General features: G+C 38.2%; 1 protein-coding gene and 1 non-coding gene across 2 annotated transcripts in view; both read right to left on the bottom strand.

Annotated features, from left to right (window-relative positions):
• The window catches only part of UBAP2 (ubiquitin associated protein 2), a 113,600-nt gene that overhangs the window by 17,527 nt on the left and 83,150 nt on the right, over nt 1-12,923 (bottom strand). The window contains exons 13-18 of the mRNA XM_057724148.1: nt 11,286-11,353; nt 9,011-9,200; nt 5,907-6,120; nt 3,158-3,435; nt 2,392-2,561; nt 1,107-1,320 (exon numbers count right to left, since the gene is read on the bottom strand). Coding sequence (XP_057580131.1) covers nt 1,107-1,320; nt 2,392-2,561; nt 3,158-3,435; nt 5,907-6,120; nt 9,011-9,200; nt 11,286-11,353 — 1,134 coding nt within the window. The remainder of the gene's footprint in view (nt 1-1,106; nt 1,321-2,391; nt 2,562-3,157; nt 3,436-5,906; nt 6,121-9,010; nt 9,201-11,285; nt 11,354-12,923) is intronic.
• LOC130847270 (small nucleolar RNA SNORD121A) lies at nt 8,831-8,911 on the bottom strand. Its single transcript, XR_009052051.1, has one exon. It is a non-coding gene; the product is annotated as a small nucleolar RNA SNORD121A (small nucleolar RNA).

Genomic DNA, 12,923 nt, shown 5'->3' with positions numbered 1-12,923 from the left:
GATGCCTGATAGTAACTGTCTTAGCTGACTCGGTGAAGCCAAATCGTAAACCAGTAATAGGGAAAACCAGAAAACCACTCAACTTACATCAAAGAACCATACCAAGCAACTCGGTACTTATACATATCAAAAAACTTTGGGAGTGGGTGTAGAGCTAGGGCTAAATGTAGGAGAATTTGCTTAAACTCTGCACAGCAGGGTGAACACGCCCCTTCCACCTTCTCCCACAGGCTCTACACTTCATCAAGAGGCTAACACATGGCCAGGAGGACTATAAAAAAAACATGGATCAAGTCAATGCAGACAAAACGAGTATTCCAATGGCATCCTTCTCTTTGCACTAGGCTCTTAAGAGACTGACAGACAGGTAACAGGCCCTACAGGAAAGAGACTAGAAGAACAGTCCCTGGAGAATCCAAACAAACTCAACAGAAATGGCCAACAGATGCTGACAAAGGAGCTCCCCACCCCTAAAGAAATGGCCACTTACACTGTCCCTCACCAAAGCCCACGTCCAACAACCCACCCCCATAGGCAGTTAACCTTTTTGTGTCAAGTGGGCAGCCTGGAATCACCAGATATTTGAGGAAAATATCTAACATGAAAGATGGAAAAGGAAGGGAGGAAAAACTCTTAAGTTGATATGTACAAATTTCCTCAGAATCTTAGAAGGAAACTTAAGACAATGTACCCAAATTTCTTCTATGCCAAATCCACTGTTTTTATTATTTTCATGTTCTTATCCGCTCTTTAGAGTAGCTCTCGCTGTAATGCTTGAATGTCTTTGCCTTACAGGAAAGTGAAATACTGCAGACTCTAGTCCCTGCCTACCCCATCCAAACCACTCAGAACAACTCAGGGTGTATCCTTACACTATCCTTATACCAACTGTCTGGGTCCATTCACACAATCCTTGTCCACAGGTGCTTGAAACACAGATTTCAAGAGATGGCCACTAATGGCAAATCCAACAAACTTTACGGGTTCTACTCAAAAGGTCAGCCAATCTCTAAAAGGAAATCTTAGCCAAAAAGCTTAACTTCCCAAACTACGCACTGAGCTCCAAACAGGATTTCCTATAGGAAGAAACCTGAAAGACTACTTACTGTGATGGTTCCTGGAGCTGACTCCGACGGACTCACAGAGCTTTGGTATGCAATCCTGTTATGCACAGAACTCTGGTCGTAGGAGGAAGACGTTGTTACTGGACTAGTGGAGCTCAACGATGAGCTGGTCAGACTGGAGGAGGTAATGACTGAAGTTGTGTAGGTGGAGTTCTGTACTGCACTGGTCATTGGTAGGCAGGTATTCAAAGAATCACTACAAAGAATATAAGACATGAGATATAAATTTGTGTCACTTTACAGGTTTTCATGAAGTAGAATGATTACATCTCTTTGTTGTCATATTCTAAATTAAGTAAACATATCGGTAACTACAAATTTATACTATTGCATTATTTAAATGATGCAAATGAAGATTCAAAAGAACCACACTTCCCCTGTCTCCCAAATTACACCCACATAATTTAATTGACAGGCAGTATGACATCTTTAAGAATCCTTAAGAATCTTTAAGGAATCCAGATGTCAGGAGTCCACCCTCAGAAAGGGAACTCAAGCAATTATCAGATTTTGCCTCTAGAAAGTAAAACATTTAATAAAATCTAAAATCTGGGATTCTCTATTAATAAAATATTCCACTGAAAGAAAATAACCGTTGGCAAAGATGTATAGAAACTGCATCCTTCATAGATTACTGGTAGGAATGTAAATGCTACAGCCACTGTGGTAAAAGTCTGACAGTTCCTCCAATGGTTAAATACGAGAGTTACCATATGAACCAGCAATTCCTAGGTATATATACAAAAGAAATGAAAGCACACAAAATTTTTAACTGAATTTTCACAGCAGCATGATTCATAATAGCCAAAAAGGAGATGCAACCCAAATGTCTATAAGCTAATGAATGGATAAACAAAATGTGATGTATCTGCAAAATGAAATACTATTTGGAAACAAAATGCATACATGCTACAACATGGATGAACCCTGAAAACACCATGCTAAGTGAAAGATGTCAGATACAAAAGGCCACTTATTGCATTTTTCAAGTTATATGCAATGTCCAAAATAGGCAAATTCAGAGACAGATTACTGGTTTCCAGGGGATGGGGTGGGGAGAGACTGGGAGTGACTGCTAACAGGCACAGGATTTCTTCTTAGGGTGATGGAAGAAACATTCTGGAATTAGATACTGGTGATGGAGGCACAAACCCATCACTACATGGTGTATTTTCTCCATCAGGTGACTTCTTAGGCTCTGTTTTGTTTTACTGTGCAAAGGACTTAATTCAATCAAAACCAGAAAGAGAAGTGGGAAGCTGTATACCTTAAAGATTTCGAATACAAGCTAATGGGAATCTGGCTACTATTTTCACTGCTTGCAGCTGATCCAAATTCAGAGAGAGAAGGTTCTGATCCAAATTCCAAGGCGCCAAACTGGACATTTAATCCTGTGACATCTGCTGAACCAGGCATTTCCACTGCAGAAGCTGGGATCTGAAAAAGTAAAACTATAATGTCAGCAACAGAGGTCAGAGATTCCAAGTCCCAAAGGCCTATAGAGCTAACAAGCAGTGGGTTTCCAGGGCACTGAGGGCAGGCCTGAGGAACAAGGAGTAAAAGGCTGAATGGAAGGAAAAAGGAGTATGATTTTTTTTAAAGAGAGAGAAAGGAACAGAGCAAAAAAAATTAAAAAGTTAACAGGAGAATTGTCAGTGCCACCAACTTCTTAGAGCAAAGAGTGGGGGGTGGGATTGCAGTGAAGGATGAGTGAAGATGAGGCGCCTCTAATGAAAGCATTACCCAGTCAACGGACCATTCATCTTCTATCTACAGAACACAGCTAAATACGTAAGAACAGCAGATCCTCTGAGTTAAATACACAAGACCATCATATTTCCTGAGCCAGACCTGTAATTTGAATGGGCAGTCCCTATCTCTTAACACAAATCCATTCCCTCTATATTAGCCCAGTCACTTAGAAATGACGGAGTCCTCATAAAGCAGTAAACTATGTACTTAAAAATACCACATGAACTAAGTGTTAAAATACATCCGCTTTTGGGACTGTGACCTCACAATGGAATACCCACCTTAGAAGCTGGAGGTATTCGTCGCTTGGGGAGTTTGATGTGTTTAGGCTGTGGTTGGTGAGCAGACACGGTGATGTTTTCGACAGTCATGCTTGGAAGCTGCAAAAGTTTGTTCACAGTGGAGGTACTGCCGTCTCTGGGTGCTGACTCTCGGAGTTTCACCGGGGAAGGAAAGGACTCCAACCCAGGAGGAGGAACAGTGACTGCCTGAGTCTGGTGCTGCTGCCGTTGGCTCAGCTGGCTAAGAACAGGGGATGGTTCAGGCTGAGATTTGAAGTCTGGGGGCAGGGGGGAGGCAACAATCAATCGTTTAGGCACATGAGCTCACAGCTCCCTCTTCCACTACCACTGAGGCGAAAGGGCTGCTGCCACCACTAGTTTCTCCCAACTGTCTTCTAGCTGAATCCCAAACATGGCGTATGCGTGTGTCTATATGGTATAGGACAGACGGAAAAGGACACCTGAATGGGTTGGTAGCTAATGTCTTATGCAGAGAGGAGGTTCAGTTTATGTTAAAGCATTGGGGTGGGGAATAGGTATTTTGTATTAACTTTTGGAAACTATTTTGATTTTTCAATAATGTGATATTACAAAATCCAAAAAGGTACAAAAATATATGATGAATACAAATCGTCCTTCCACCGCATCCCCAAATTTGATCCACAGAAGCAGAGACTGTACCCAGTGTCTTGAATATCTTCAGAGATACGGTTTCAATATATACACACAGACACACACATATATATATCCTGCTTCCTCACAAACCATTTAGTTTTCAGAGACAGTTCCACATTAATGTATAAAGAGTTACTTCATTTTTATGATTACAAAGTAATCCACTGTACACTGTTTATTGATTTTTAAAACTGCTACTATATTAATAAACTTTTAGGTTTTCCAGTCTCCTGCTATAAAAAACAATGCAGCAGTGAATATATTTTTATGAAGACATTTTGGTCAAGTGCAAGTATACCTGCAGGTATACTTGCTAGAATATTCTGAGTTGCTGGTTCAAAGAGTGACTATATTTTAAATTTTGACAAATGCTTCAAAATTCCTATCCATACACAGAACACAAATATTTTGCTTATGAATGCGGTCTAAACCCTCTCTTGACCACTTTTTACTTCACTGTTGGTCTCCCTGATTTTTAGTTACCTTTTATATTAAGGAACTTAGCCCTTTGCCTATGATATGAATTTTTTTTTCATCGTCTGTCTCCCTTTTCATTTGGTTATGGTGTTTCCCATCATATCTAGAAAGGTCTACCTCACACAGATTATATCAAAATCTTCCCATGTTTTTCTCTATTATTGTTCTAGATTCACTATTTATGTTTAGGTATTTCACTCATTGGCACTTTGCCAAAGAGTGGAGTTAGGGATCCAACTTCATTTTCTAGCCAGATACCCAAAAGAAATAAACCATCTTTCCACTGCTGATACGAAATGCTACCTCTATCATACAGAATAGAGGTTGGCAATCCTTTTCTGCAAAGGACCAGACAGTAAATATTTTAGGCTCTGAAGGCCATCTGTTAGCAACTACTCAGCTCCGCCTTTGTATATTGAAAGTAGTTACAGACAAAACGAAAATGAATGGCTGTGGCTGTGTTCAAATAAAACTGTACTTATACAAACAGGTGGCAAATCCAGTCGAAGGTTTGCCATCCTCTCATGATTTAGTATATTTCCATCACAGATGAATCTATTTTTGGCTTGATATTAAGGCATGTACAAAGAAGACAAGCTTTTAAAGAATATGGGAATAGCAAGCTCAAGTCTAAAAACTCATATCACTCATTAGTTAAGTGTGCGGAAAAAAGTTAACATACAGAGGACTATAGCTGCCATCAGAAATGCCAGCTTGCAAGATGGGTTCTCAGATTCTGTCTTGGAACATGGAATTTTGGTATATTCTAGACAAAAGGATGCCTACATTTTAACTGATAAAAGGGACTCTCTGCACCTCAATTATTTGTACAATTTGGTTTACGTTGAATACTTGCTTTTGTTCTGGGATTCTACGATTCTGGTTTGTACTAGGCACAGGGTGCCCATGTAACCAGTCCCCCAATAAAAACTTTGGGCATTCAGTTTTAGTGAATTCTTGGTAGACATGACTTCAAACCTAGAGTCGTCTCAGGTACTTCCACAACAGTAAACCATTTCATTCAGCAGAGCAATGTGCTTCCGTGTCTCTCAGTATGCCCTAAACATAAACCAGACAGCCAACCTTATGGTTAAAGTAACCCCGTGCTGCTGTGGCATGTGTGTGTTGGTGGGAAATGGTGGTTTCTATAGGAGTATAGCTCAGAAAACATTCAGCTTACACACGATGCCTTTAAATTATAAGCCACAGACATTAAGGCAGGATGAAATCACTGTGGATACGCACATGTGTTAGAATCAGAAAGCAACCAGAGGACGTGATTTAAAGTGTTGTCCACATTCCGCCTTCTTATTCTAATAAAGCTCAAAAAATCTGTCTCTGAATGACTAGTACCAAGAGGCTTTTGCACACCTCTTCAAGGTATGTACTTACTTACTACCATCACTAACAAATAAATGCAGGTATTTACAGAATGCCGAGCTGACTGATTTAATTCAGAAACTCTTGCAGAAGTTCTACTGAAAAGAAACATGTCTGGTCAAATCCACATTACTGTCCAAAAGTTAACCTGCTCTGCTAATGTTTGGCATGTCCTCACTTAGGGGCAAACCACCACACTTACCAAATGCACACTTACCAAAATGACTAAGGACTGAGGACTGGGATGCTGAGCGCTTGAGGTCCCAAGAAGAAGTGGTTGTGGGAGGACTCATACTATTCTGCTGTGAACTTGGGGTGGTGGTAAACTGGCCCAAACTCGGAGCTTTCAACTGGTCCAAAATCTGGGAGCTGGTGATGTTTGCCATTTTTGAAGGTTCAAGCTCTCCAAATCCTGAACCAAGGACGGATGACTTTAAACGAAAGGAAAAGCAGAAGTCCTCAGCAACACAGAATTTCTATACCAGGCTCTAAAACATGCCATGTATTTTCACAAGGATTTTAAAAATTATAACCTAGAACACTCTGAATTAGTAAGACTCATCTGAGTAAATACTATATGAAAACATTACTATGCAACAAGGTATGACTAAATAAACCCAACAATCCTTCCTGATTCTAAGAGATTAGAGGGAAGGAGAATATTTTCCCTAGATTTTAAGAAATTGACTTTTATTTTAAAAGTGATGTCACAAATTCACAAACACAATACTACTTTTTTTAAAGTAAAGAGAAATATCATGAATAAAACGACAGAGACAAGCTTGAAAAACGAAATACAATCTTTAACTTTTTAAAGTTTTTAATAGGTTTAGTCATAGGGAGATCAGCCATTAGGTCATCCTGCAAGATTAGATGCAGGTCACAGTACTTACTTAAAAAGTCTGTATTCCAAAATCAGACACTGAATTACACAGGAGATACTTATGTATTGAGCAGATGCCCTGGATACTGCTGTGTTTACTTCGAGGTATTTAGATGACTAAGTACACCAAATATGCTCCCAAGGTGAAGGAAAGCCTATGACTAGACAACATACAGTGGCAGATCAACTGCATTTTTACTTATCACGATCATTCAGTTTTTGAAAAGATAAGTCCTTTGTCAAAAATAACTTTCCAGGGACTTCCCTGGCAGTGCAGTGGTTAGGACTCTGCACTACAACTGCAGGGGGCACAGGTTCCATCCCTGGTCAGGAAACTTAAGATCCCACATGCCGTGCAGCCAAACAAACAAACATTTTTAAAAGTTAAAAACAAAAAACAAAAAAACTTTCCACAACTATCTTAAAGGTTAAACATAGAAATGATCTGCATTCCATCAAGAGGCCAGATCTAGAAAGCTGAATTAATTATTTCTGCTATCAATTCTGCTGGACTAACTATCCCAGCTGTTCTAAAGATATCCAAATTCACCAATGTGAGCAAATAGGTTGTGGGCAATTATTGCACATCAAACACAGAATCTGCATCTATGAGAACAGCTGTGCTAACATCACCTACCACTATTCCTGATTCTGTGCTCACACCTACATTGCTATAAAGCTGCCAAAACCCAGCCCAATCCTACTTGCTCAATAAAGGCTTCTTGGATGATGGTTCTATTCTTCCTCTCTGTTCTTACCTAATCTCTATCCTGCGTTAGCTAATTTAATCTTAACGCACTTTCTGTGTGTTTCTCAACACGATGACATCACTGCATCAATGACTACAGCCTTGCTTTAGGTAACACTTAGCACAGGGCTTCAATTTCACCTACACATTTCAATCAATGGGGGCAGTTTACAAATGTGTCTACTGGTACACCTGTGCACATGCACTCACATATACATAAACACACACAACTGCCCAACTCCCAATCCCAAAGATTCTGACTGGTCTTGTGTAGACTCTGGCATAATTTTATTATTATTATCATTATTAATGCTGTTATTAACTAAAGTTTCCCAATGATTATAAAAGTATAGTAGGGTTGAGAACCACTGCTCTAATGCTAAACAAACAATTCTTACTCCAGTTTCTCAACATGTTGTTCACGAAAAAAAGCAACATACCTGAAGGATGCTGTTTTTAAAAAAAAAGAAAAAAGAAAAAAACTCAACTCACATCCTATCTATGCTCTCAATGGCCTGACTATGATTCCAGCAAGTCAGCAAAGACATCACATCAGTATACCAGTGGCAAATGGAGGAAAGGAATTCGATGGTTCAATCAAACTCAGGGGTATTACTGGGCCTTCTCAAAACAGAGACAGCACTCTGCCTTGAGTCTGTCCGACTTCAAGCACTGACACCCTCTTAAACACTACCAACAATGGCACGAAAAATGCCAAGTTCCCAAGCCAGTTATACTTGATATGACATGACTATGCAGAGTAAAAGGTAGCAATGAAAAGTTTACATGTTCAATTCTCCATTTTTTTAGGAAACAGCAAAGGATTTTGAGTCAAGTGTGTGTGTGGCGGGGGTGGGGTGATTATCATATATCATACTCACAAGAAATTCCATTTTTCAACTGTAGATTTCAGGTAAAACACAGCAAAGAATGAACCAAAGTAATTGTCATTAGTGAAAGCTGTGGATCTGTGTTTATATTCCTTCCAACCTCCCCTCTGCCAACTCAGAACTGCCCACACTTGGACAGGGACTTGAGTTCACCATTCTGCAGCTGCATTCTTTCACATTCTATGCTCTAAGCTTTTACTGCCATCACCTATCTTCATATGCTTCACTAACAGTTCCTGGACTTCCTTCTGATGGGAGTTTAATTCTTATGGGAGCCAGAGTCATATATGCAGCAGCAGATGACACTGTTTCAATGAAAACACATTCAAATTTTTAAGGGCCTCTACTACATAACTTTTTGGAATAACAGCTAAAAATGCAAAAAATATAAGAACCTAGGGAGACTCAGAAAGAACTGTTTTTGCATATTAGCAAGCCAATACTGACAAACACCAATGTTTAAGTAAATTGGAAAACAAATGAAAATTTAACATCTTAGGTACAGAGACAGACTTTGAAACAAAATCTAAGAAAAAAATCATTAGTAAGAAGGATGCCTAAATGATTATGACTGAACTAATTTATAATTCAAGTACTCATAAAGAAGTATTTCTATCTTCGTCCAGAAAACTCAGGAGTTGAATTCCACACAGAATCATCAGATATGTGCTTGGAAATTATCACATCATTGTTTTCTGGACTAAGATCTAGTGTAGAAATTTTTATATGTAAAAAATAATTATAAGGCACATTCATGGATACATTCCTTAAAATCCCATACTGAAATAAAAATGAGTTACCAGACTCTGAGGTGGATAGGGATTGACAGCAGTGGAGCTGCCAGTCCCTTGTGCCATCTGATTGTTGTGCTGAGAATTTGTGAAGACAAGGGCTTGGCCAAAGCCCTGCTGTTGGGAAGTTTCAAAGGAGCTGACTTCTGAGGCTTGACTGGGAGGAACAGGCTTCTGGAGCAAGGCTACCAGATCAACACTAAGCAGACAAAAAGCAAATGAAGAATGAGTCATAAGTGAATCTTACCAAAAAATGAGTTTGAGAAGTGAATCAATATAAAGTAAGTTCATGCTGAAAATAATCCCAGTGAGGAAAACCATTGGAAACTGGAGTTTGAGTCAAAAAGAGGGCATCAATCATCCCCCACACACCCCATCTCCCCAGAAAAGCATACAGAGACTGAAACAGGGCTTTGCAGAGAAGAGAAACAAAAAGGTGCACTGAGATGCTTCCACAGAAATGGCACAATGACAACTGATTTGAAAACCTGGAGCAACTGAGTACACTTAAACAGTTTTCTCAAGTCTGGCTTGTTTCCTTTAGAATATTTGGCCCTCTTGATCACTTGAAACCAGTCTCTCTTAAACCTTCCTAAAAGAAGAGTGAATCCATATTTTTGAGGGATGAGGAACAAAGCCATACTAGACCATTCAAGCAGTTTGACATTTATCATAAATATTCCTATAAGTTCTGAGTTCTATCCCAAATATATTTAGGTTTATATAAATCTCATACAATTTCTGTCTTAAATATTTAGGAAAGACGCACAGTGTATTAACAAATACTGTTAACTAAAATTCTTATAACGTCCCCAGAAAGACAGAGATTCCAATTTGAGAATAATGGCCTTAAAACCTGAAAGCATTAGAAAGAAATGATCTTCCAAATAATATACTACTTCACGTGGGAATGAGCCACTAACTTTTCCACAGGATGACCGAACATGGTAATTTGCTCCATTAAATCCTTTTAAAGGTCAGTTCCCAGACAGTTCTCCTAACAAAAACTCTCACCATGCCAGTGAGGCAGATTCTGGAAGGTCAAATAATGCAAAACTCATTCATGATATATAGCAAAGTTCCTAGGCCTGAGTTCTCCCTCTATACACTACCCACTCTCATGTTCCCAGCACCGTCTTCTTAAAAATAACCATTAAAAAGGTCCAATTCCTAGACCTCCCAGGTGGCGCAGTGGTTAAGAATCCACCTGCCAATGCAGGGGACATGGGTTTGAGCCCTGGTCCAGGAAGATTCCACATGCCGCAGAGCAACTAAGCCCGTGTGCCATGGCTACTGAAGCCTGTGACCTAGAGCCTGTGCTCAGCAACAGGAGAGGCCCACTGAGAAGCCCACGTACCACAAGAAAGAGTGGACCCTGCTCTGCACAACTAGAGAAAGCCACCCACGCGGCAAGAAAACCCAATGCAACCAATAATAATAATAATAATTAATTTTTTTAAAGGCCCACTTCTTATTTTTTAAATGAAAATGATCCTATCAAATTCATTGAGTACTAAATACAATGAATAAGTTGTATTCGTTTAAGGAGAAATTCTGAGCAATTCGCAAAATATATTGCAGGACATAACCTTTGATCGCTTTTATTTCCCTAAAATGAAGTCTTATAACCATTCCATTTAGCAAGAGATTGAACATGTTAGGTTCAAAATTGCCTTCAATGTTGAGGTGCCATATGTATCAAGGCTCTCATCCTTCTAGATCACTGCATTTTGAAACCATAATCAAAGTTTTTTAGACTTATTGTAAAAACTAGGATGCAAAAATAAATGCTTTTCAATAATTCTAACAATGTTCCTATTACCCCCAAAAGTTCCTTCCTTTTCTGTAATCTATGAAATTACTAGATTAAAACTAGTAGAATCCATATAAAACGAGAAGTTTGTACTACCCTGAAAAGATCTAACTAAATGGTATTATATGAAGAAACCAAAGGATATTTCTGTCAAAAAAACAATGTGTTTACAAAAGTAAAAAAAAGAACCATTAAATAGATTTAACATTATCTCTGCTACAAATTCTAACAAATCACAACATAATTGCTATTCTAATTCATCAGTGGACACAACAAATTAGGAAATGATGCAGGCTCTGTCAGCTCACCAGGTTAAGTTAGGGATAAAATAAAAGTCTTAGAAAAGAGAAAAGACAGAAAGAGATTCAAGAAAAGGGTAAAAAACAGAGATCTGAGGAAGAAAAGAACTCTCTGGAGGCAAGAAATTTCAGTTATGCTTTGAAAAAACAAAAGGTGGGGGAAAGCATTTACCTCTGCCCAGGTGTGACATGATTCTCTGCTGGAACAGATGAGGAAGTGAAAACCTTTGTTTCAGAAAGCTGTAATGAAAGGATTAAAAATACTTTAATCTTATTTTATATAATATAAAACCAAAATGTATCAAATTCCTGCCAATTTTTAGTTACTAGTAATCTTATTCTAGTTCACCCAAAAGGTGGTCTAAAGGAAAAGAAATATACAAGTGATCACAGCACATAATTTTCTTAAGGTGAAGATAATTTTAGATTGATAATTCCACAATAAGGATTCCACATCAGGGAAATGAGAAAGTGAAGTAAAGCCAGACCATAGTTCAAGCCCCAGTCTCACTATTCTACTTCATATTATATAAAATGAGAACACCAATAAAAACCACCACTAATGTTACTATAAACACCAAAAAGGAGCAGGAAAGTTTGAAAATGCATAATAAGTGACATTCTCTTTCCCCAAACACAGATGGTTTTAGTATTTTATCAGTAATAGGTGTACTAGTCATAGATTCCCTTACTGTTTTTACCTAAATAATTTTATTGAGGTATATAACACACACAATAAACCATGAGTATTCAAACCGAGTAACTGAATGAGCTGTGTCACATGTATACTCTGTGAGACCATCAACAAATCAAGACAATCAACATATCTATTACCCCATAAGTTTGCTCCTGCCCCTGTGTAATCCATTCCTCGAACACTCACTTTCATCCCCAGGCAACTACTGATATGTATTCTGTCACTACAGATTAGGCTGTATGTTCCAGAATTTTAACTGGAATTTTTAAACATGCAATCTGTTTTGTCTGACTTTTTTGACTCAATACAATTGTTTTGAGATTAATGCATATTGTTTTAAGGCACTTTTAAGGCACACAGGATAAAATTTCTTGAAACTTCAACTGACACTGTTGAAAGGCAAACTCTTTATGTTTTCAAAGTGGGGCATGGGTTTTTAAAGGCTGATAATGTTGATCTACTGACATAATGTGAAACACTAATGAAAATGCTATTCAAAGACTGCTGTAATTCTTAACGCTAAATATCTCAGAACTCTGAAACCTGGTAATAAAATCAGACTTCCTCAGACATTAATATTAAGGCAGGGGCAGAGCAGAGTGTAGGTGTTCATTTTCCATAAAAACAAAAAGTGCTGAATTGATTATATTGTTTCAACAAGAAAGGCTTATTCTATGCAGCACCCTAGTCCAAGGTAGTATCTTAAGAGTTCTAAGGAATCCGTTTTTGCCTTAAAGAATCTCACAAATTAAGACAGAGAAGCAATTAAGGAGTAATTCTGTTAAAAGTAATAACAGAGTAGATCTAAAGCCTTGAAAATATTAAGTTCAAGGTAAATGAGAACTATATTTAACACTGAAATCCTATCTAACCCGGTAGAGTACAGAAAATTGCATTTTCTTCTCCTAAGCGCTAGAAGGAATTTAGGATTTGCACTTGAGATTACCCCACCTTTTAATTACCTTTACTTTGTATATGTCAGAAAACTTTTAAGTAATTTTGATTATTTCCTGAGAAAAGAAGATATCCAAATTCCCTATTATAATTCTTTTGAGTAATTACATTGTGATACAATATGGTCTATACAGCAGAATATTACTGCTTATATGCATG

The sequence above is a fragment of the Hippopotamus amphibius genome, chromosome 2, assembly GCF_030028045.1.
Source record: "Hippopotamus amphibius kiboko isolate mHipAmp2 chromosome 2, mHipAmp2.hap2, whole genome shotgun sequence".
Taxonomy (NCBI): domain Eukaryota; kingdom Metazoa; phylum Chordata; class Mammalia; order Artiodactyla; family Hippopotamidae; genus Hippopotamus; species Hippopotamus amphibius.
The sequence above is the reverse complement of the archived record's forward strand: the minus strand, read 5'-3'. Positions and strand labels throughout refer to the sequence as shown.